At 40.5% G+C, this 26,598-nt stretch overlaps 1 protein-coding gene across 32 annotated transcripts in view; it reads right to left on the minus strand.

Moving 5' to 3' along the window:
• LOC138981714 (zinc finger and BTB domain-containing protein 34-like) overlaps positions 1-26,598 on the minus strand; it is an 89,296-nt gene that overhangs the window by 24,622 nt on the left and 38,076 nt on the right. For 17 of the 32 annotated variants that reach the window (XR_011460697.1, XM_070354756.1, XM_070354754.1 and 14 more), the window contains exons 4-5: positions 14,970-15,041; positions 3,651-3,745 (exon numbers count right to left, since the gene is read on the minus strand). Coding sequence is in view for 29 of the 32 variants with exons in the window: in XM_070354756.1 (XP_070210857.1) it covers positions 3,651-3,745; positions 14,970-15,041 (167 nt within the window). In the remaining 3 variants the exon portion in view is untranslated. The other 15 variants (XM_070354763.1, XM_070354769.1, XM_070354743.1 and 12 more) reach the window with 13 other exon arrangements.

Below are 26,598 nucleotides of genomic sequence, written 5' to 3' on the forward strand. Positions count from 1 at the left end.
ACAAAAGCTTGACGCAACATATGCTCGAACGAAAAATGCTCGAATGGACAAATGCTCGACGCGACAAAAGCTCGATGCGATAAAAGCTCGAATGGACATAAGCTTGACGCGACAAAAGATCGAACGTGTCTGTGCGTGTGTCCTTCTCGGTGTTATTTTGCCTGTCTGTTTATTTTGTGTTATTTTAAAATCTGTCTAAGAGAGAGAGAGAGAGAGAGAGAGAGAGAGAGAGAGAGAGAGAGAGAGAGAGAAATAGAGAGAATAGAAGAAGAAAAAGAACGAAGAGAAAAAAGAAGGGGGAAGATCGTGTCGGGGTTTAGATTTGTCAATGTTATTATTTTGATTTGGCCCGGGATTGACTGTTTATCAGGAAAGTTTCAGGTAAGCGGCACGGGCAGACGGACGACTGTTAGTTTGCTTGCTGTGAGTTTGTTTGTTTGTTTGTTTGTTTGTTTGTTTGCTTAACGCCCAGCCGACCACGAAGGGCCATATCAGGGCGGTGCTGCTTTGACATATAACGTGCGCCACACACAAGACAGAAGTCGCAGCACAGGCTTCATGTCTCACCCAGTCACATTATTCTGACACCGGACCAACCAGTCCTAGCACTAACCCCATAATGCCAGACGCCAGGCGGAGCAGCCACTAGATTGCCAATTTTAAAGTCTGATATCAAACAAATTTAGTCAATTTGTCGCTCGAAATCCAGCAGCGTGCTTACAACAACAACAACAACAACAACAACAACAACAACAACAACAACAACAACAACAACAACAACAACAACAACAACAACAACAACAACAACAACAACAACAACAACAACGTGATATCAAACAAATTTAGTCAATTTGTCGCTCGAAACTAGAACAACATCACCGTGACAGTTTCACTGAGATATGACGTTATCAAAGTAGTTTTGACAGCATCATTCTACAGTCCGGTCGAGCTTCTGTCGTTCGAGCATATGTCGCGTCGAGCTTTTGTCGCGTCGAGCATTTGTCCGGTCGAGCTTATGTTGTTCGAGCATATGTCGTGTCGAGCATTTGTCCATTCGAGCATTTGTTGTTCGAGCATATGTCGCGTCGAGCTTTTGTCGAGTCAAGCATATGTCCATTCGAGCATTTGTCGTTCGAGATTTTGTCGTTCGAGCTTTTGTCGTTCGAGCTTATGTCGGACACCGATTGTAGGGACAGATGAAAAATGCAACACCAAATTAACTGAAGTAGAACTTGTCCTCCTTTTCCAGCCTCCTATACCATAGTATCTAGTTTAACAATGAACATATCAAAATGGAAAATGTACAGATACATTGTTTTTAATTATAGATGTCTTCAACAAAAGTAACTTGAAAAAGACAGGTGGAACAAAAAACACACAGAAAAAAACCCAGACTGCTGCCTGAGAATAACATGACAGATAAAACTTTTACAGCTTCTCTTCTTCTAATATTTGACACATAACAGTTCGGACCACTAGGACTATGCTCTGTTCATACTTTATTATTATGTGTGTGTGTGTGTGTGTTCGTGCTGGTGCGTGTGTATGCATTCGTGCATGTGTGTGTGTTCATTTGTGCATGTGTATGTGTGTGTGTGTATGTGCATCAGTGTGTTAGGTGCACAAACACTTCTATAAAAATATCTCCCACTTCACCTCTAAGCCCAGTTTAATCAATGGCGAAATTCTACATAGTCTTGTCTTCCTAATACTTGATGTAAATGCATAACATTGGTTGACAACAGCTGTCAATGTGACCTGTATGAAACCAGTACACAGGTTACTCCAAACTCTAAAGCTGATTCTTACAATTGTAAATTCTACAGGTAGGTTAAAAGATGTAATGCTTCCAAATGATGTAAGGCATACTCTGTGAGCATGTGCAACTCACCTGTGAGCAAATGCAAAGGACAGAAACAAAATGAGGATTGAGGAGGACAGCATCAAACTGAACACGTTTATAAGACTGGTCACGGCATGAAAGAGAGATCCTTCACATTATCTAAGTTGGGAAATGGTTTTCTTGTTTATTTGTGGCAGTTAAACGCACATTCACACTAATTTTCAACAATCAAGATCTGGTAGGAATCAAAGTAAATCAGGCCAGAGTAGTAACAAGATGAAACAATGAAGGGACAACATAAGGACTCAATATAAAGAGTTGAATCTTTTTTTTTAAGACCTATACAAATCTGAGAAAATCAGGTCCTAAAAGTGAGGGATCCTTTAAGGGGGAGGTTAAGTCAACTAATGCCAACGAAAGTCACACTTTTCAATTGCTTTGTGTGTCTTTGTTTCTTGAACAATACTCTTGATTGTGGTACCGCTGTGTTTGTAAGACTCTGCACTTGCCTTTGATATAAGGCTCACTGTGTGTAACTGGATCAAACATGTGATAATCGCGAATGAACAAAGTAATTAGTTTTTTCAATCAATATGAGGCTTATATCGCGCGTATTCCGTGGGTACAGTTCTAAGCGCAGGGATTTTTTTTATTTTTTTATATATATTTTTTTTTATGCCATTTTTATCGCGCACATATTCAAGGCGCAGGGATTTATTTATGTCGTGTGAGATGGAATTTTTTTACACAATACATCACGCATTCACATCGGCCAGCAGATCGCAGCCATTTCGGCGCATATCCTATTTTTCACGGCCTATTATTCCAAGTCACACGGGTATTTTGGTGGACATTTTTATCTATGCCTATACAATTTTGCCAGGAAAGACCCTTTTGTCGATCGTGGGATCTTTAACGTGCACACCCCAATGTAGTGTACACGAAGGGACCTCGGTTTTTCATCTCATCCGAAAGACTATTAAGGTACATACAGCGACTAATTGGAAACTGGCAGTGAGGAGGGTATCATCGAAACAGTTGATCTACATCCTAATGTACCCGTCTACGAATGTTTGGTTTTAATTACCTGCAAGCGGAAGTAGATATTTTGGAAAATATTAAATGCAAATGGCCGCCATATTAATATTTTGTTAATATCTACTTCCTCTGGCAGATAATCAAAATCTTACATACGTAGTCGGGTACATAAGGATGTAGACCAACAGTTGCAGTGATACCCTCCTCACTGCAAGAGTAGCCCCTCTCTGGGCGAGGGCTGGTTGAAAAGAAGCTAATTTGTATTGCTTATGCCACAACCCTCGTAAAATAACATTTGATTTGATTTGATTTGATTTGATTCTAATTAGTCGCTGTCTGTACCTTAATCGGGGAAAAAAACCTAATTACTTATGTTATTAACGACTACCGTGTTTGATCTCGTTATACACAGTGAGCCTTATATCAAAGGCAAGTGCAGAGTCTTGGGAACACAACGGCACCACAATCAAGAGTACTGGTTAAGAAACAAAGACACACGAAGCAATTGAAAACTGTGACTTTCGTAGGTATTAGTTGACTTAACCTCCACCAAAAAAGCCAGGTCTTACAAGAGGCGGGAGGCAGCAGGGGGATGGGGGATCGGGTTTTAAATTGGGGGTCTTAAAAGGACTTTTGTTCCTTTTAAAAATTGTTCTTTGAACCAGAATGTGATAACTCGGCACACAGGCAGGCAGAGTGAGGCATCTCTCTTTCATATCATCTCAGGTGGTATAATAAAATGAAAACAACAAATGGGAGCGACACTTACCAGCCATGCCTGTGCGTCCGTGGGGTGAACATAACCACAGCCCGGTCTCATGCCCTGCGGAAGTGGATGAGGGGGCTGCTGGTGACTCCCACTACCTGCAACAAGTCAGAACAGTCTCATTATGAGCCAGTCATATCAATTACACTCCCATTATGAGCTCCTCGTATCAACAACATTCTCATTATAAGCAAGTCACATAAACAACATTCTCAATATGAGCTAGGTCATATCAACAACATTCTCATTATAAGCTAGTCAAATAAACAACATTCTCATTATGAGCTAGTCATATCAACAACATTTTCATTATAAGCTAGTCACATAAACAACATTCTCATTATAAGCTAGTCACATAAACAACATTCTCATTATAAGCTGGTCACATAAACAACATTCTTATTATAAGCTAGTCACATAAACAACATTCTCATTATGAGCTAGTCATATCAACATTTTCATTATAAGCTAGTCACATAAACAACATTCTCATTATAAGCTAGTCACATAAACAACATTCTCATTATAAGCTAGTCACATAAACAACATTCTTATTATAAGCTAGTCGCATAAACAACATTCATTATAAGCTAGTCATATAAACAACATTCTCATTATAAGCTAGTCACATAAACAACATTCTCATTATAAGCCAGTCACATAAACAACATTCTCATTATAAGCTAGTCACATAAACAAGAACCTCAGTTTAAACAGCCATTTAAGGTGGTAAGTGCCTGATTGTATCAGTACATGTGTTATGCCCGTCGTAATAGACGATTTTCAGAAATAACTCTGTCGGGTTTGTATAGGTTGCTGAAGGTGAATACCCTTGCCAAACTTCTGGGAGGGGCCAATCACAAGCAAGGGTTGTGTCAGAAACACATGAACTGGAGCATAGGTTTCTGACACACCCCTGGCTAGTGATTGGTCCCTCCAATGTTTGTCAGAGGTTTTGGCAAGGGTATTCACTCTTCCACAACCCATACAAACCTGACGGAGTTATTTTTGGAATTTGTCTATTCTTGAGTTGTACTTGCAGCCTTCAAAAATATAATAACTTACTGGATGAGTCCTAAATCAAAAGCTATTAACGAATTTGCCTTGCCATCACGTTGGACAACATGATAGAAATCAAAGCAGTCAGACCCCGTCACCTACAGCTCTCCATTATCTAGAAGTGTGGACACAATCCGTGTTGATAAGTTGAAGGGAGATAACCACAACAAAGCTGTCATGACAAAGGGAACTACGGTCACCCTCTCATACCAAGATGCTATCTCCTCTGAAAACTCTGTGTGTGTGCGTTTGTGTGTGCGTATTAATCCACACAGAATGCACATTACCAGCTTGTTTATACATGTATGTGCACTTTATTGAAACCAGGTACTTATTACAATTTCTTTGGCTGTCATACAAGCTCATGTGGCCTTCCTCCGTTTCTTTCTTTCTTTTTGTCACACACACACACACACACACACACACACACAGAAACAAACAGATATATGCATGCATGCACCTACACAAATGCATGTACACACACACACACACACACACACACACACACACACACACACACACACACACACGTAACCCAAGTTTACAAATGATTTTGTTACTTGTTTTTATTTTCACTTCACAGACAACATTCAGCATGGGATACCTGACAAAATATGCATACTCAAAAAAGATGATAGTTGATACATACATGTACTACTCATAACATTAAATTCATGCCCAGTGCATCCAGCTGAAACATATTGACAATAATGTGATGATTAAAATTAAATCATAGTAGGTACATGCAATTTCTTCTTCAGATAAATACAATAGTTGACTCTTGCACACACATAAATAAAATGCAAGTACACGTACATGATACTCTTGTACAAAAGTGCTCTGCCAATGTCTATCAAGAACTCTCTGTAAATACAACTACATGTTAAAAATACATGTACGCTCAGATCTTTCATCTTTAAATTGCAATACAGGTTATGTTTAAATTTTTCACTTTTCAGTTGCCTGTCACAAAAGTCAAAGAGTAGGATATGTCCATTATCGCACTAACCAGAAGTTTCTGTTATCATACTGTTAAAAATGTCAACATCCCCGGGGAAATATAATTGGCAAATGGTCACACAAAAAATAATACAATCACCGTGTTTGAGACTTGGTTCAGAGTGACAGGTTTCTTTGAAAGCCATGATCTGGACTTGTTGGAAAATACTGGTTTAGAAAATGGTTAGTGTGCTCATTCAGTCACTGATATGTACACTGCAGCAGGAAATATACTTCAGCAGATAAATTCAACCATGTCAATTAAATAACAAGTCGCGTAAGGCGAAAATACAATATTTAGTCAAGTAGCTGTCGAACTCACAGAATGAAACTGAACGCAATGCAACGCAGCAAGACCGTATACTCGTGGTCCACCGCTCACGGCATAGGCAGTGAAATTGACAAGAAGAGCGCGCGAGCGGGGTAGTGGTTACGCTATGCTGCATAGCACGCTTTTCTGTACCTCTCTTCGTTTTAACTTTCTGAGCGTGTTTTTAATCCAAACATATCATATCTATATATTTTTGGAATCAGGAACCGACAAGGAATAAGATGAAAGTGTTTTTAAATTGATTTGGAAAAAAAAAATTTGATAATAATTTTTATATATTTAATTTTCAGAGCTTGTTTTTAATTTGAATATAACATATTTATATGTTTTTGGAATCAGCAAATGATGGAGAATAAGATAAACGTAAATTTGGATCGTTTTATAAATTTTTATTTTTTTTTTACAATTTTCAGATTTTTAATGACCAAAGTCATTAATTAATTTTTAAGCCACCAAGCTGAAATGCAATACCGAACCCCGGGCTTCGTCGAAGATTACTTGACTAAAATTTCAACCAATTTGGTTGAAAAATGAGGGCGTGACAGTGCCGCCTCAACTTTCACGAAAAGCCGGATATGACGTCATCAAAGACATTTATCAAAAAAATGAAAAAAACGTATGGGGATATCAATCCCAGGAACTCTCATGTCAAATTTCATAAAGATCGGTCCAGTAGTTTGGTCTGAATCGCTCTACACGCACGCACACACACACATACACACACACACACATACACCACGACCCTCGTTTCGATTCCCCCTCGATGTTAAAATATTTAGTCAAAACTTGACTAAATATAAAAAGAAGAAGAAAACTTAAAGGGACAACTGTTTACTCTAATCACATAAAACAGCTGAGTAGAATAAAAACATGTAACATTAAAACATTGATACAGTCTTACCACTTATTCCCCCCCCCCCCCCCCCCCATGAGAATTTCATTTCAACTGTCTCTCCCATCCCTTGGAAAAGAAGATTAGGAACAAAATGTTTGCAAACAAGTCTTCAACTGCAAGGTGCAATATATCATAACAATTAAAAAAATATTGAGCAAATTGCAGATTCTTCATGTTCACCTGAAATCCAGTAAGGAAAATGGTTAAAAAAAACACCTTCTTTACCCATTTCATAATCTAAACCCACTTGTTTTATGTACAGTTCTTCCAAATGAATTTTGACCTAACACACTAAATTCCTACAACTACAGACATCAATAACTGTTGAAAAGGTGTGATCGAACAGGCAGCACAACTCCCTGTGCGCTATGGCAAGTCTCAAGTTTGTTCAAACGATTTTTGAAACTGTCGTTTTTGCGTTCGTCTGTCCGTGCACAGCTTGACGTTCAGCACCCGTGTGGCCTGAGACATGGTGAAGTTGAGCTTCATCACCCCATACACTGCAAGTAAAACACACAGAAAGAACATGAACCATCAACATGATGCACTTGACACAGTAGGGCAATACACAAACAGTGAGCAACTTTGAGATACTTTTTTAAATTATGAATTGTTTCCAAACGTAGTGTATTTCTTTTGATGAAAAACAAAGTGCAAATGTTCTGATCTTATCTAAAAATTTTCCTTATTTTCAAACACACACATTTTTTATGCAGTAAGTCTCAAAGCTAATTTGAAACTGAAATTTCAGTTAATATATTCCAAGTACACTGTATCTTCAAAAATCTAATTTTGATTTTTAACCAGAAAATCACCCCAAATGTTTCTTTTTTTGTTGAAAAGAATTAATGAGAAGACACCTCAAAAGAAAGGACACCTTTATCTATTAACTTTATCAAAGTAGGTCTGTCATGACAAGCCTATTGCAGTATACAGATACTTTATGCTGATCTCAAGGGTGTCCTTTCATCACAGGTACTATTGAACAGGTAAAACAAGAAACTCACTTTTCAAAGCATTGATGACAGGCTCCATGTAGGTGCCTGCGTAGGCACTGGTCCCGCCATGAAGGACTTCCCAAGGTCGCACCATTCCGTTGATGATCATGGTGAGGAGGAATGAGGGGCTGCGACCTGAACACTGTGTGAGGACAGACTTAAGCCATTCACTGGGAATTGCGATTCCACAGCCCTCCACCAGCCACTCGTAGCCCTCCGGAAGCGGGTCTGAAGGTTTCAGAATTTTCTAAAAAAGAGAAATTGCAACAATGACAATTTTGGTGGAAAAAATTGTTGCATACGGATGTGTGTGTGTGTGCGCGCGCACATGTGCGTGCAAGCCCCTGTGTGTGATTGTGTTTGTGCGAGCCCCTGTGTGTGTGTGTGTGTGTGTGTGTGTGTGTGTGTGTGAGAGAGAGTGACCACTGTTAAGTACTGCGTGATGATCAATTTATATCCTAGAAAAAGAATATTCTTTAACTTGACGTTAAATTTGACAATTCTGCTTCTTATCATATTTCATCAAAGGTCTGTTTTGAACATGTGGATACAACTTTGAAAGAAATCTTCGCAACAATTGATATTTCTTTATTATTTCAGCCAAATTTATATTCAGATTACTTTTGTACCTACATTTATAGTATTTGTTAAGAATTAAGACAAGGAAAGAAGAGTCTCACATAATTGGAAAAGTCAACTTTGAATCCACAGTAGCGCCCCCGATTTGATTTGTAGTGCTGCAAGACATCTGAAAGCAGAAAAGAAAACATAGAATATCAAACATTATTGTCAAATTGCATTTATAGCTGAAACAACTAAAAATGATAAAAAATCAACTGGAAAAAAGCCAGAACTAGTTGGAATGATCAGAACAGTAAAGTTAACAAGAGTTCCTATAAAATCAAAAATCGGTGATTTAATGATTCCTCAGAAATAAGTTGACAGTTTTAAATTGTTTTTATAATGAATACTAAAATAGAGTTTAAGTTAATTGTTTTATAACAAGAATAAAAATAAAAATGGCAAAGTAATAAAGCAAATGGCTGTCTCTGAGCTGACTCATGAAATATTTGCTTTTATATGAAGAAAAAATACCTGCCCCTGGTCAACTTTTTCACAAAGAACCACACTTGCATTGCAAAGGAGTGTAAAATATCTACCAATTGCATTTAAGTAACTCTTTCCATTTTCTTTAAAAAAAAAGAAGTTACATCATGTACTCACCAGAGACAACTTGAAATGCAAAGCAATGTCTTCAACTGCCAAATTCGCAAGCTACACTGCAACAACTCTTCTGAAATTCTGTTGTCAAATTCTTGGTTTCCAGTAATACGCATAAGAGGAATCATTCCTTGAAATTGAATGTTATTGAATATTGGTGGGTGTGCATGCACATTCCTCCCACAAGTTATGTGCTCACAGGGAGAGGTGAAATATGAATCTACAAAGTTGTGAGAAGTATCCCATCCAGACATGCGTTTTTTGTTTTATACTGTTGTGATAAAATAACCCCTCACAATGCAAAGTATGTGTCTTTGTTCTTCAGTCACACAACAGGATCCACAGATAAAGTCATACACAAAGGTTCACAAAGTCATCATTCTTGTTGACCCAAACATTAGGGCCAGTATCAAATAAAGCTACAGATTCAAGTTTCTATAATTTTGCCAGCTCTAAACGCCGATCTTCTTGGTTGCCATCTCCACAGAATACAGATTTCACACTATTAGTTTTATCAGAATAAAAATGTATGTACACCAAATGGTGACCCCCCCCCCCCACACACACACACAGAGAGACTTTGTTTTTATGTTTATTTGTTTGTTTAGTGATTCATTTGTGTGTTGTTTTTTAAAAGTTTTTTTCAAATTCAATTAAGCAGGTCAGTTTACTGGTGTTTACTGTTCTGAACCGGGCTGTTTTTTCTGATTTGTATTTGATGGTTCAAAAACAAGAGTAAGGTAGATTAAGTAAAAAGAACATACCCCAGCAGAGTAAATTATAACAAACACTTGAGAATATGCTACAATTAACATTAAACAAAATGTGCCTGAACCATTCATTTGAGTTTTTGACAAGTTACCCAAACTGAGACTACATGTAATAGTTATACAACACATACCACCACTTTCATCGTTTGATCTGTTTATTACAAGCCGGTAATATAAAAACTTTTGAATAACACCATATGTGCATCACCACAAAATTCAACAGTTCACCCCAGTCCAATGTCCATAGAAAAAACAACAAAAGTTGGAAGATTGCAGAGAGAGAAAATGAGAGAGAGAATATCCTGAAGGAAAGAGAAAAGCACCATCATGTACATGTATATAATCAGACTTAGCTCATGGTTACATGAAAAGAAACACAATGATATATAATGTATAAAATAAAAATAGTTCCGAAAGATAACACCACCAAGAGGAAATGCAAATCGTTAAATATCTATGTTTTTGTGGTACACTGTCAACAACCAAGGTTTTGTATGGAGCACATGCATAAAAAATAGCAAACTTAAGTACATAGCAATGAACGTTCCACCTTCTTTTACAGCAACCACACTGACAAAGTTTCCCTGAGTATCCCAGCCAGGAATGCGCTGATAAATCAAGCACTGAACTAATCAGACGCTGCTTCCGTTCCAGTTCACCATTCTACTGTTGAAATGCATAGAAACTGTTTTTCTCAACTACTGTATACCAACAGTTGAATACAGTCAACACTCAACTGTACCAACAGTTGTATACTCATTACTTATCTAACTCTTTTCCCCCCAGAGCGCCCAATACCACCCGCTCGAACGCCCATATTCAGATTCCTGAAACATCTGCTGTACACAATGCTACCTATGACATTTATCTGTTCCTTTCTACTACAGTGGTACCTGCGATGAGAGGACACCTGCTGTACACAATGCTACCTATGAGTATATCTGTTCCTTTCTACTACAGTGGTACCTGCGACGAGAGGACACCCATGGGACCAGTTAAAATTGTCTCTACATAGCATGTGGCCTGTCATGACAGGTATATTTTGGTCAAGATAATAGGTAAATGGACTCCAGAAGGTGTCGTTTTGTGGGAAGTGTCCACTCATCAGAGGGGCCTTCATAACGGAGGTACCACTGTCGCTGCCTGCGATGTTTGAGCATAAATTTATAATTTTGAAAAACTTGCATTTGTTACTTTGTGATGATTTTTTCAAGTTTGAAATTGACGGCATACTTTCCATGCATTGAAGGTAAATGGGCAAATACCAACAGTTGCAAAACTGTTAACTTTCTAACGGAAATAATATTCCTCTGCTGAAAATGTCATGAACAATGTATTTCATACCCCAGTTTCAGTGAACGAACGAATACATTCCGACCCAAACAGAGACTGTAACAACACTCTAGCCCAAAACTAATAGTAAAAATACTTGCAGTAAGCGCAAACACTCTAACTTTTGACATTTTTCTATATGAGCCAGTTAACAGAATATCAGCAGTGTAGATTTTATACGCACAATCTCATAAACCCAATGTTTAAGCTATCCAATGGAAAATGTGGTAACCCTGTATGCGTTTTATAATATACATGAATAATAAATAGAAATAAATTCACATTCTCACAATAAAAAACAAAAAGAGTAAAAGTAAAACTTAGATGAGAAAATCTCTGTCAAACAAGGTTTTACTCACCCATACTTTCTTCCCCCCCCCCCCCCCCCCCCCCACACACACACACTCCATCAAGCCCGTTTGCAATGTGGCACTAACATGATCAAGCTAGTCCAGTTATCAACACTTCCCATGTCAGTCAACTTCATTTTCTTGCTGGAGGATGATAAATCTTTGAATATGAATATTCAAACCCTTAAAAAAGAACTCTCAATGTAAAATCAACGCTGTGTATTGCTGATACCGGCACCACAGCAGTCCATGAACGGTAACAACATAGTAAGTCCCGGTTTTGTTTGAACATAATACTGCAATGCTAATTGTTAAAAGTAAAATTACAAATCAGAACTAAGGATTTATCACACAAGCAGACTCTGGGAAGAGCTGGTTCAAGATTGAAAAGAAGTCACTGTTTAGCTTTAACAAACCAAATAATAACTGTATCATGATATAAGCACATGCTGCTGGCCATGCTATAAGAAACAAGTTGCGTAAGGCGAAATTACTAAATTTAGTCAAGCTGTCGAACTCACGGGATGAAACTGAACGCACTGTATTTTTTCACCAAGACAGTACAGCTTCGTCAATCCCCGCTTGAAGGAAATCGCTCACCTCCCACGTGCAAAACGTAGTGATATTGACACGCCAGATTAGCGCGGTAGCGTATTGTGCTAAGCAGAAAAGCGCGCTTTTCTGTATTCTTGTTAACTTTCTGAGCTTGTTTTGAATACAACATATCATATCTATATGTTTTTTGAATCAGGAAATGATAAAGAATAAGATGAAATCATTTTTGGATCGATTTCTTAAATTTTAATCGTAAGATTAATTAATCTATTTTCGTTAATTGTGATCACATTTTAAGAGTAAACATGACATATGTAATATTTTTAGATTCAGAATGTGATGAAGAATACGATGCAATCAATTTTAAATCTGTTTGCAAAAAATCGATTTTAATGACAACTTTAATGAGCAAACTCATTAATTAATTTTTAAGCCTTCAAGCTGAAATGCAATACTAAAGTCCGGGCTTCGTTGAAGATTACTTCACCAAAATTTCAACCAATTTGGTTGAAAAATGAGAGCGTGACAGTGCCGCCTCAACTTACACGAAAAGCCGGATATGACGTCATCAAAGACATTTATCCAAAAAATGAAAAAATGTCTGGAGATACCATACTCAGGATCTCTCATGTCAAGTTTCATGAAGATCGGTCCAGTAGTTTTCTCTGAATTGCTCTACACACACACACACACACACATACACCACACCCTCGTCTCGATTCCCCCCTCTACGTTAAAACATTTAGTCAAAACTTGACTAAATGTAACAAAGGGAATTAAGCGCTCTCAATTCAATGTACAGACAACAATAAGACTATCCAAGAATTATGTGGAACCAGTTTCCTGGCAACCAGAATAAAACTGAAATGCACAAACAACTGTCACCCCCAAAGTTTAAAAAAAATCACCAACCACATTATCTCTCTGTAATGCTGGCCCATGAGTTCAACTTAGTTCATGCTAAGTTCATCCAATTCCAAACGACTAGGCTATGCCGGGCTCATGTCCACACCAGCACAGTTGTGGCTGTCTGAAGCTTATGACCAGCAGTCAGCATGCTCTTTGGCATCCCATGTACAGAGGCACATGTTCTTCATGGCCAGTTGGTGGGTTATTCTTTTTCAACGTCCCTTCAACCGATATGGCTATGTGGGACTGCTTTATTGCCAGCAGTCAACATGGTCTTTTACCTCCCTTATAAAGGCTCATAGTATATTCTTCATGGCAAGTTGGTGGGTTATTGTTTTACATTTAATCAAGTTTTGTTTTAACGTTCCTTCAACCGATACGGCTAGTTGGAACTGCTTTGTGGCCAGCATTCGGCATACTGTTTGACATCTCCGATACACAGACTCATGTTGGTGTACACCTTGCTCAGCTTAACATCCTCACACAGCTCGCGAATGAAGCCATGGTTTTTGCACAGGCTGATCTCCATAGCTATATACCAAGGCACAGGCAACTGGCTACCCTGCGACCACAGCGGGTTGGGTTTCTGCAGGAACGGCACTGTATCTGAAGGATTTGATGAAGTTCGTTCTCTCTTAGACAAGTAAAGTCTGAGGGCGTTGACAGGGCAGAAGGGGCCGCCTGTGGCGTTCATGCGACGACGCACCAGGATATGCTTGACGTCAAACCTGAGGTGGGATGCTGCCGCCACCTGGTCCCTGTCCAGCATCACATACTCACTGTCATCGTCATCGTTAATGAAAACAAAAATTTCTGGCCACATGTCCCGGGGTGAGAAGCGGCGAGCGCCAAAGTGAATCTGCAGTTCAAACCACACCTTCCTCAACAAGGACAGGGGGTTGTCTGTTCCCAGGGCATTGTGGCCGCGTAAGAAAGTGCAGTCTGCTTTAGTCAGCATCAGGGTGGGTCTGGCTGGCTGTTTAGACAGCATCTCTGTATACACCTTGTTCGACCTCTGAAGGACTGGATTTATTGCAGTTGGTGCAATCTTGAGGAGGCTCGAAAGGTATCTCATCAGTCCCGACCGCACTCGCTTCATGACGTGCTCTTTAAGAGGTGTGCCATCTCTCTTGCGCACCTCTCGGTAAAAGGAGCAGAGCAAATTGTCAAGCTGCGGCATTGACAATGCACTGACTGCTGCCAGTGTCATTGACTTGCCAGTCAACCAGTCTGCAAAGCAAACATCAGTGCTGTCAGTATGATGCAGAGAGCTGCTAAATCAACAGCTTGGCACAACATGTCCTCACAGGTTTAAAAAAGCAAGATCCCTGAACAGTTTTTAAAAGGAGCAAAAATCACACATGGGAACACGAACATGTAAATTAATCTGAAAACGACATTGGAGGTCAAAATAGTTAACGTATTCTAGGTCTGATTCTCAAGATCTGCTCTATGATTAAACCCTTAGAGCTAAGAAATAAGTCTGATTTCAGCTAAAAGTCTGAAGATTCTCATGTGTGAAAAATACAAAGTGAGATGAGTTACACTTTCGTGTCCTGGATTATTACAGTTACCCTTTGAAGGCCACAAGATCCTTTCTTCTTCTTCTGTGTTCCCAAAGATTCCTTCTGAGAAATATATTGAGAAAACAGACAAAAAGGCATGCTGGTCAAAGTAATATGTTAAGAACAAAAGGACAACAAAGATGTTCAGCTCAGCTTCAAGTCTCATATTTCTCACAGAACTTAACTGAAATGACTGAAATCTTACATGACCCAAGTGTGTCATTGATTTATCTTGTGGAAAATGCTATGCACTACAAATATTAAGACTTTTGCAGGTTCACATTAAACCCTAGTCAGTGCAATGGAAGCAGCTTCCAAATCAAGGAAAGTGGTATTACCTTGAAAGAGCTGAGAGGCCTCTAGCATCTTCTGATCACATGCACTGCTATCCGACTGTGCAGGATAAGTTCCTGAAAAATGCAAACCGCCAAAGTTATACCAGTATATTTGTCCAGAAACTGGCAGCTGGACCTATTTCTTCACTAATCTCTCAGAAATCTGTCTGTGGTAGTGCATCACAAGCACATGCAGTAGGATTTTCTTTGCATCTCCTTTTAGTGGGGCTGGGCCGCTATTGCGCGAATCTAACCCTAACCCAACCCTAATCCTAACCCTAACCCTAAAGATTCGCGCAATAGCGGGCCGACCCCCTTTTAGTATCCCCCCGGAGTGCCACCAACATTATTAAGAAATTCAACACTGAACAGCAGCAGCTTCTGTGATAAAATACAGAAGGAAAAGATGATCAAATGCAAGTTAGATATGAAGTTAAAAACCTGCTGTACAATGTTTCTGTCAGTACAGGCCGAGGAAGACTGATGTGGATATTTCACATGGAAATTGTGTCACAACAGTTAAAACCGTTGTCTAGTCTTGAGATTGTCAACTGTGATAACATCCCATTGGACAACCATCCATGACCAAAGCTCAAGCAGATGCAGTTTAATATAGACAATCGTATGCCATCACAACAGAATACTGAATATACTTTTCATTACTGTACTGTTTTTTAATTTTTTTTACGTGCAATGGCGATAAGAAGGGGCTAGGAAATGAATACCATCTCTGAGCCATGGCCCATCCCATAACGCTCTGACCTGTGTATGTCCTGGCCTCGGCTCTCACCTTTGACCTGAGGAACACAAGTCCAGCGCTCTTGTACCAAGTGTCGCTACCTAACCAATCTAAGTAAAGCAGGTTACATCGAGGGCCTGACCAAAGCTTGCTGCAGTCCCCAGGATCATCAGATTCACTCAAAATGTAAATATAACCAAAGCAAAGTCACCAGTACAGCTCTCTCCCACCTCCTTCTTGGAGCTTATCATCAGTTCTTCTGTGGATCAAGACGTCGTATGTGTGCATGTGTGTTTGTGGGGGTGTGGTGGTAGGGGGTGTCTTAAACTTAGGGAGTCTTAAATTATCACTGTATTATGTTGTTTTTTCTGCCTGCTAACATGCCTTCTACATACATGTTCCAATGATTATATGTATTTCTGTGTATGGTCTGTTCTTTTAAGTTTATGGTGTACATTGAGTGGTGAGATTTGCTTGTTTGGGGCTCAACAGTCTCGTGCTTTTGTTTTAATGACTGAAATATTTTCATGAGTTAATATTGTTCTTGAGTAATGAGAACAACATTTCAAACAAAGTAAATTATGTATGTTCTTTTGTGGTCTCCACGTTGATCAGACAATCCTTTGTCTGGTGGCAGACACAGGCTGGGAATGTTAGGGCAGTCTTGCCTCTCACTTCAGCAAGTACGCATGAGGCAAGGGCATGGGCCTCCTCTTTGGCGATCCTCCGGTCTGGCCGTTTGGCCGAAGTACTGGAGTCGGCCTACTGACGGTCTGAGGTCGTTTCAATCAGAGACGTCTCCTCCTGTACTGGGTGGCCGAGTGGTAACGCACTTGCGCTCGGAAGCGAGAGGTTGCGAGTTCGACCCTGGGTCAGGGCGTTAGCAATTTTCTCCCCCCTTTCCTAACCTTGGTGGTGGGTTCAAGTGCTAGTCTTTCGGATGAGACGAAAAATCGAGGTCCCTTCGTGTACACTACATTGGGATGTGCACGTTAAAGATCCCACGATTGACAAAAGGGTCTTTCCTGGCAAAATTGTATAGGCATAGATAAAAATATCCACCAAAATACCCGTGTGACTTGGAATAATAGGCCGTGAAAAGTAGGATATGCGCCGAAATGGCTGCGATCTGCTGGCCGATGTGAATGCGTGATGTATTGTGTAACAAAAATTCCATCTCACACGGCATAAATAAATCCCTGCGCCTTGAATATGTGCGCGATATAAATTGCATAAAATAAAAACAAAAAATAAATCCCTGCGCTTAGAACTGTACCCACGGAATACGCGCGATTAGCCTCATATTGATTGATTGATTGAAATGTGCCTTCTATGTGAAATAAGCACATACGTGTGCACGTGCACACACACACACACGCACGCACACACACACACACACACACACACACACACACACACACACATACAGTGAATGAGGGGGAGAGGGACAGAGATAGAACGAGTGTAAGACAGGAAGTGAGAAGTTGAGGGAGAAAAACTGAAAACAAGACTTATAAACTGACAAAACAAGGACAAATCATATGAACAGTATATTTAGTCATGAGCTTCATCCACTTTGGAACATTAACACTATTAAAACACAAAGTCACAAATAAAGTACCAGCAATGTAACATAGTGTTACATGACATTTTATGAATGAGAGGCTGTCTTTGACTTGGAATGTGTAAACAACTTGCATGAAAGTCAGTTTTTCAGGAAAATATGGTCATATAAATGACAGTGACCATCCCCTCGGGTTGGTATGCACTTTTTATTGTGCTATTAGTTGCACACTGATAGTTCATCATCTTGGCACTGACAATTTTAATCCAGATAGATTCAGTGAATCGAGTTTATCTATCATCCTACTTTTTGTGCTCAATGTATTTTAGTTGCTGTATTCTAGCCTTCTCTTGGTGGTCAAAAGAAGTAGGAGAAGAGGAGGAACTTAGTCATCCGCAGAACTGGCTTCACCCCTATCACCAAGCCTTGGCCCTTGCCTGGCAGCTTTCAAGCCACACAGTTTCATGTGATGTTTTAGACTGCTCTTGTAGGCAAACTTGCGGGGACAGTTTGGACACTCGAAGGCCTTGACATTGAAGTGCATGTTCATGTGACCTTCATAGTGGCTCTTCATGACGAAACCCTGGCCACAGACTGCACAGCGGAAGTTGGGGTTGTCTCCGTGCACTTTACTAATGTGGCCCTTCAGCCCGTGACTGGTCTTGAAGAGAGCGCTGCACCACTGACAGCTATACAGGTTGACCAGTCTGCCATAGGGGTCTGCACTTATGCTGGCAGCCTTAAGCTTGAGGGTGTGGGACAGACTGCGGCTATGTTGCTGGACTCCTGCTGTTGACATCCCTTCCATGGACTGTCCCTGAACCAGTGCTCCTCCACAAGACAAGGCACTACCTTGATGCACTACTCCAGGAAACGCCCCCCGGTTGCTTTCCAGTGACATCATGTGCTGCAAAGAGGTTCTCATGCCGCGCCCTTGATGACCACCGCCTACAAGGTTGTGAACAAGAAGGAGAAGAGTCAAAAGCCGAAATGAGAATGGGTCTTGGGAAACTTTTGAACGAAACAAGTACTTTGTCCTAAAATACTATCGGGACCTGTGTCACTGCTAAGATTTACACGCTTGCTTGACCAAAATCTCCATGCATGTGATGATTCAAAGTTTGTACTTAAAACGATGTGTGTGTGTGTGTGTGTGTGAGTGTTTTATTGACTAATTTACTGCCTGATAGACCAACAAAGCAAAAGTTTCTTCCAAACCAATCCAAATTGTGCAACAACAGACACAGCTTTATGTTAAACTGATGCAGACTTTTAGATACAAACAGACTTTTAAAACAGAGAATCTCAGGAAGTCAGCACAGAACAGAATGATATACCAAAACTCAAATCCAGTCACAGGTTGTCCAGTTACCCAGAAATCACACACAGTTCTCAGCTATTATACCCTAATTTCACATTCGAATGTGTCCTGGACAATTAAGAAGCAATCCCAATGGTCAACAAAAAACAGCAGTTACCTAAGTACTAAGTATGTCAGATGAACTCACATAGTATACTTGAGCCAATGTCACATGAAATGATTTCACATCCAACTTCAGAATGAAGCCCGCAGCGAGCTTAGTATTATGAACTTTCACAACAGTCCAACCTTATTGAGGCTGCTGGCGTCACATTCATTCCAAAAAGAAGCCCCAGTCATTTTCACTGTACAAATATGCAAGCTTGTTTTTTGATAATCAATGTTCACATAAAAGTGTACCAAATATACAGGAGAAATGTCAGTTCAGTTCTTGCTAAGTTGCATCTTGAGCACTTTTCTGTTGTATTTCCGCTACCGAGACCTACTCAGGGTTTCTTTACCACACAGAAAACGTCAGAATTCAGTTTTGAAAAGGAAACTGACTGGAAGACGCCTTTCCTAGGGCAGCCCTAGAGCAGCCCTGCACTTCTTTCGATGCTTATACAGATCGCTTTTGTATGTGAATTTACTGGGGCAATGCTGGCAATGGAAGCCTTTGACCTTGTTGTGGCTGTTCATGTGGCCAGTAAAGTGGTCTCTGAACGTGAAAATCTTGCCACAAATCTGGCAACGAAAACGAGGATTGTCCATGTGGCGTTCTCGCATATGTCGTGTCAGGTCATAAGAGTAAGTGTACCTGGCGCTGCACTTCTGGCAGCTCCAGGACTTGTTCTGCGGCTCAAATGAAGAGGTGCCGACATCTGGTCTTTCACCAGTGTATGAAGTATGGGGGTGGCAATTTGTTGAATGTGACTGTTGACTGCCTGTTTTCAAAGGAGTAGACAGGGACTCGCGACAAAAGGCTGAATGATATCTGCTGGCATGTGCTGATGTCGGCATTTCGCGTGGGTTTCCCAGTGGCCCAAAGGTGTCGCTCTCTGGAAACCCAGGGAGAGGAATCAGTTACTAGAGTGCCAGGTCATAAGATCTGCTAACATGTGTTTCTGTACATGTGATGTATAAATGTTCACTTCCAAAAGGATTTTCTGTGCAAAGAAGGATAGAGCATGTTCTGGGTTGAGTCTGTATGAGTGTGTTCACACCCACACTTGAAACATGTGATAGTCACAAAGAAAGAGAGAGAGAGAGAGAGAGAGAGAGAGAGAGAGAGAGAGAGAGAGAGAGAGTCAACATAAAATCTTTTTCTCAAGTTCTGATGCCATTTTAGCATATCTTCAAACAGATTTTATTTGGTAAATTAAAACAGATTTTATTTGGTACATTTTCTGCATACTTGTTACAATTGTGACAAAAGACATGCTTCTTGTGTCCGATGCCTTATCAATCAAGGAGACTAATACTTCAAAAATCTTTGTAGATGCAACTTACAAGTGATTACTCTTTCTTTCTTTCTTTGTTTGGTGTTTAACGTCGTTTTCAACCACGAAGGTTATATCGCGACGGGGAAAGGGGGGAGATGGGATAGAGCCACTTGTCAATTGTTTTTTGTTCACAAAAGCACTAATGAAAAATTTGCTCCAGGGGCTTGCAACGTAGTACAATGTATTACCTTACTGGGAGAATGCAAGTTTCCAGTACAAAGGACTTAACATTTCTTACATACTGCTTGACTAAAAATCTTTACAAAAATTGACTATATTCTATACAAGAAACACTTAACAATGGTAAAAAGATAAAGAGAATCCGTTAGTCGCCTCTTACTACATGCTGGGGAGCATCGGGTAAATTCTTCCCCCTAACCCGCGGGGGGTAAGTGATTACTCGAAGTCTTAGACCAATCTTGTCACTAACGCACATTCCGTGCGCTTGTCATGTATAAGTGGATTTTCACACAACATAAAAACCAAAAACTCAAGACCTCATTGAGTGAAATGTATCTGATGCCAGAATAATTAAATGCTCTGATTATGTCCAGAATTCAGCTCGCAAAACAGATGCAAAACTGTACACAACCATCATTTCCACCAAGAAAACATTTCCACATCGCTCTCTTCATCACAAACCAAGTGAAATAGACTAACATTTAGTATGGAGGGTCGGGTCTAAGGCAATGTTCCCTATTTCTTCATTCACAGATTTACCAACCTATGCTTGCTATTTGTGGATTCATATCATTTTATATTCATGAGAGAGAGACCCTTGCACATTTTTTCCTATGCCTGGAAAGATCACTCTTGTAGAAGTATCGTTTAGCGCACTGTGGGCACTCATAATTCTTGACACCACTGTGGGAACTCATGTGACCCGTGTAATGAGACCACGACATGAGACCGATTCCACAGATCTCACAGCGGTAAGCTGGGCTGTTGATGTGTCGCTGTCGCACATGTCGCGTTATTCCACTCAGTGACTTCACCACCTGGTTACACACTGTACAGTTCCACGCTTTGCCCAACTCTGTGTCCACTCTTTGAATGAAAGTGGTTGTAGCTGAAGGGTCGTGAAACTGCTCACAGCTTCCCCGGGTTTTCAACACAGGGTGTTGTTCTTCTGTGCTGAATGTGCTACTCCTGCTGGTAACAAGGCTGGCTGACTGCTGTGCTGCATTCCATGAAGGCGAAAAGTGCTTGTCAACAGCGGCCATGCCTGCAGCATTGGACAGGAACGTTATGGTTTTACCTAGTCATCATCTTTATCTTCATTATATCTTCAAGTAAAAAGGTGTAAAGAATGAACCTCTCAATTTGTTTAATATATTTTCATTCGCACACACACTAATTACAAGGCAAACAATACACACGATAAGCTAGCCGTCAAGTGAGGGTAATGAGTGGAAAGAGATTACTGATCAGCAGACAGATGGCTATTCCGAAGTGTTGGTGTCTGTTCCGTAAAACCTTCTGTTACGAGCCAGTCATGGACTCCCCAGCACTGATTTTCACCCTACCCCAAGCTGCATATGCAAATGAACTAAAAGACAGGGCATCAGAAAAGCGAACGAGATATTGTAACTGCCAACTACAACTAACTCCTGTCTCAACTTGCAGTATTTGCCATTCCAGAGCCAGTGCATTTCTTCTTGTGGCGATACAGATCCCCTCGGTACGTGTACCTCTGTGGACAGTGGGGGCACTGGAAGCCCTGCACCCCAGTGTGCATGTTCATGTGACCCGTGAAATGTTCCCTCGTCATGAAGCCATGTCCGCACTGCCTGCACCGAAACTTGGGATCATCCATGTGCAACTTGCGCACATGTCGGTGCAAGCCAGTTTTGGTTCTAAACCAGCGCTGGCAGGCCCTGCATGCCCACATCAAACTGCAACTATCCTGTGCTTCCACTCTCACCACGAACTCCTCCAATGTTTTATTCTCCCTGGTGCACAGTTGTCCCTGAACAAAGTGAGGCTGCGCTGGGGCAAGGTGGAGCGACTCAGAACAGCCAGCCCCTGGACAGAAAGAGGGCAGTGACTCAAATGCCCTACCATATACTCCATCACAACACATCATCAAAAGCACAAACTGAACCCTTTGGCTTTGTTCTTCAGAAAAAAACCATACTTAGGTTTCCAAATAAAGACAAAAAGAACAAACACATTTGCTTGCAAGTCAAGAATTGTCTTATACTGCAGTCAATACCAAGAACTGTTTCACAGTCACACAGTGTAACGAACACAAGACTATAAAGGAGCCGCAAATAATAAATATGCACAGATTACACACATCAATCTTTTAGCACAGGGACTTCTCCAACAGAGCAGAGACAAGGACGTCTGGTTTCAGCAGCTGTCAAGATCAACCCACCAGCCATCTGCTGCTTTTCAGGCATTTTGACTTCCGTGAACATGCCACTTTTTCACATGGTTATACAGAGCTGGCTTGAAAGTGAACTTTTTGGGGCAGAACGGGCACGGAAAGTTCTTGACATTGCTGTGCTGGCTCATGTGGCCAATGAAGTGGTCCTTGTACATAAACCCCTTGCTGCACACCTCACAGCGGTATGTGGGCTTGTCTGTGTGATGCTGCCTCATGTGTCTGCGCAGGCTGCCAGCGTGTCTGTAGCTCGTATTGCATTTCTGGCATCTAAAATCAACCCCGCTTGGCCACTCCTCATAGGTTCCTGCAAAATGGACAAAGCCTGTAGTCTAGTGATCCTCGTACTGACTGACTGCTAGTAAGAACCCGTCTACATGCAATATGTACAGCTAAAAGTTTGTCCATCCAGAGCCAGCACTCTGGGAAATATTTTGAGATTTTCATGTGTTCCATACAGTGAGCTCGACTTAAAAATGACAATAAATCTCAACATGCAAGCCAAAAACACCACCTAGAAGCTTTCTCTTCCAAGAAACAGAATTTTGTGTCTTCCTTTCACATATGTTAGATTATATTAACTTAATGCAACAAGCCTATTATGCTCTGTAACTCAGGGGCGGATCCAGGAGGGTTTCCGGAAACCCCCACCTAGCCTAAAATAATAAATTAAAAAAATTGAAAATAAAGAAAAACTGATGCTCAGATTGCTCCATTTTCCTTGATTTTCATCAAAATGTTCCCTAAAAGAAGTCTGGAAACCCCCCCTTGAAAAGGATATGATCCGCCCCTGTAACTTACAGGTCAAGCTGTTGCTACTCATAATCAGGAAAAAAGAAAGATGTGCATCCATCTGCATCAGCAGACTTGAAACTTAGCATGTTCATTATATACAGAACTAGCCTTTTCCTTTAAAAATACACTGCCAATTACATCTGGCACCAAAGCGTCCAATGAACGTGCTTGCATGTCTCCCTTTCTGTCTTGCAGCCCATACAGCTGCAAGAATATCAACAAGTTCTTTAGGAAAAAAAACATTCAATTCACAACTGACAACAGGCATCCACAAGGATGTTAAACCTGCTCTGTTCGACAAGTTCTCAGCCTACCTGAATCCAACTGGACCCTTCCAACTTCAACCCAGGTAAGTTAAGGAATGTTGACAGAAATCTCTAAACTTACTTGGTACAGTAATAATACTTTTTTCAACCTGAGTTCAAATCATATATTACTACTCCATCAATTTGACATGGTTTGCTCTTGGGAAAAGGGACTTATACGTTTGCAGTTTCAATAACCATACCAGCAGGACTTCAATCGCAACAAATGACTAAAAGTACTGAGCTTACTTCTGAAACAAAAAGTCTCTCCTAATGTAAGGTATAAAACTAGTTTAGGCTGTCTGTTTCAAGGAACCTGAAACATTGAACGTCTCCAAGAACTATTCATTTGCAATCCGACTACATACATCCCATGTCAGTGGCTCCTCTCTCTCTCCCTCTGTGACTATCTCTCTCTCTCTCACACACAAGCTAGAGAGAGAGAGAGAGAGAGAGAGAGAGAGAGAGAGAGAGAGAGAGAGAGAGAGAGAGAGAGAGAGAGAGAGAGAGAGAGAGAGGCACAAGAAGTATCACAATCAAAATAAGGTCCAACTATTTTCAAAATTTATTTGCAATGAAAGTGAATCATAAGGGTATTAACAATTATGTCCTTTTAAAGAAGTTCACTTCATTTTATCGGCATAAAATTCTATAATGTTCAACAACAACCTTTGATCAGACATATCACATTAAATAGCAAAATTCTGTGCTCTGTGTAAAAACTTTCTTTTCTTTCTTTCTTTCTTTGGTGTTTAACGTCGTTTTCAACCACGAAGGTTATATCGCGACGGGGAAAGGGGGGAGATGGGATAGAGCCACTTGTCAATTGTTTCTTGTTCACAAAAGCACTAATCAAAAATTTGCTCCAGGGGCTTGCAACGTAGTACAATATATTACCTTACTGGGAGAATGCAAGTTTCCAGTACAAAGGACTTAACATTTCTTACATACTGCTTGACTAAAATCTTTACAAAAATTGACTATATTCTATACAAGAAACACTTAACAAGGGTAAAAGGAGAAACAGAATCCGTTAGTCGCCTCTTACGACATGCTGGGGAGCATCGGGTAAATTCTTCCCCCTAACCCGCGGGGGGGTAGGGGTAAGATAAGATAAACCACGCAAAAATAAATTCTTTCAAAATTCCTCGGTCTTTACGGAGGGCACCTAGGATTTTCTCAAGTGGTGAGTGTTTAAATGAAAGGGTGTTTGTACTGTGTGTAAAAGCCTGACAGTATCTGTGATGGTTTACGGGAGGCTTACTGTGCCTTTAAAGCATATCATTAACAATGAAACAAAACTGTACAGACCTCAGTTCGAGTTAGACTTCTAAATATGTATCTAAATCTCACATTTCTTTGACAGTTCAAGCCCACCAGGTAGACACTGCTGCTTTGAAGGCAGAAACCTGAGACAGGGGTCAAATGGGAAGACGCCTCTAAGGCTACGGTCCCTGTCACTGACAACCAGCTGAACTTACTTCCTTCAGACTGACTAAACGTTGTCCTCAAACGGGGGAGAAGCTTGTTCCTTCGCAGTGTTTTCTTGGTGTGACCCAAAACTTTCCTCTGAGCTTACCACAGTGTCCTCGGGTGAAGGGTCAACTGCCAGCTCAGCAGAACTACCGTGACATTTCTTGCGATGATTGTACATGTCACCTTTGTAGATGAACTTCTTGGGGCAGTGAGTACACTGGAAGGTGGCTTTGTTGAAGTGCTTGTTCAAGTGGCCCACATAGTGGTCTTTGTACATGAAGCCCATGCTGCAGATCTGACATCGAAACACTGGTTGATCCATGTGAAACAACTTGATGTGACGCTTCAGGCTTCCTTTGTGCTTGTAAGGAGGTACAGCACAATACCTACATTTGAACTCTCCCTGATTCCCGGTGTTGGCTTCCTCCATGGAATCGTCAGTGGGACTTCTTGCTTCAAACTTCATGCTGCCATCTTGACTCGTGGAATTTATTTCAGATGCTGACAAGTGTCTTGAAGTTGATACCATGACATTTCTGGTCAAGTCTATTGCAGAATCAGAAGACATCTCTGGCCCATGCCAAGGTCTGTAATCTCCGAGAAAATGGCCTGTAGTGGGCAAAAAGGAAACGGTTTACTGCCTACTCTCTTTTTTTATCAACCATTAAAGTGTTAAAGTGTGTAGCTCACTGTAGGTAAGGAAACAATATGCTACGATCAAGGTATCACCCACGAGTTCTTGTGCGACACCTGATAAGAATCATCATGTTAAGGCATTTGTTAGTAAAAATTGAGGGGTTTTCTGCGATGTACATTGTGATAATCTTAAAATGCTTTGTTTGTTAGCATGAAAGAAAGGCAGGATAAAAGTGTTTATGCTTTTGATATTTCTCAGAAAAGTGAAAGATTCCTGAAATGTCTATCAAGAATGTTTGCGTGCTTGCTTATTATATTCACAAAGAGTAAGCTGCTAATCTTAAGAAACACATTAGTAATGTAATGGTGGATCACTGTGCATAAAACTTGAAGATAGCATAATGGTTGTCAAAGAGAGATGGGAAGGATTCAAAAGACAGAAAGAAAACGAAGGAGGAAGGAACAGACAGAGATAGAGGATAGGAAAGGAGTCTCAAAGACATTTACTTATTTTTTATGTCTGTATTTCTGGGTTGGGGGGGGGGGGGGGGGGGTGGACAACCAACCAGGGTGTTAGAATTATTGCTTAAACCTGCACATTCAGGTTGCTAATGTACCAAAGCTGTATTGATCATTTACACTACATCATTTCCACATTGTATAATCCCCCCTTTTTTGTTCACACATACAGAAAGAACAACCATTGCTGCATGTAAAGCGACTTGTGTGATAGACAATGCTTGGAGATCTCAAACTCTCATCAGTCTCAGCTGATTTCTTTATGAACACGGTTGTATCTTCCCTGATTTTATCAGAGGTACATGTAACTATAATAATCAAACCGCCCAAACTTATCAAAAGCTTTCTCCACCATGGTCAGTGACCTACTTCCAAACCATCTGCTGTGCATGTAGTAGCTGTAGAGT

This window comes from Littorina saxatilis, linkage group LG12 (genome assembly GCF_037325665.1).
Source record: "Littorina saxatilis isolate snail1 linkage group LG12, US_GU_Lsax_2.0, whole genome shotgun sequence".
In the NCBI taxonomy this organism is placed as follows: domain Eukaryota; kingdom Metazoa; phylum Mollusca; class Gastropoda; order Littorinimorpha; family Littorinidae; genus Littorina; species Littorina saxatilis.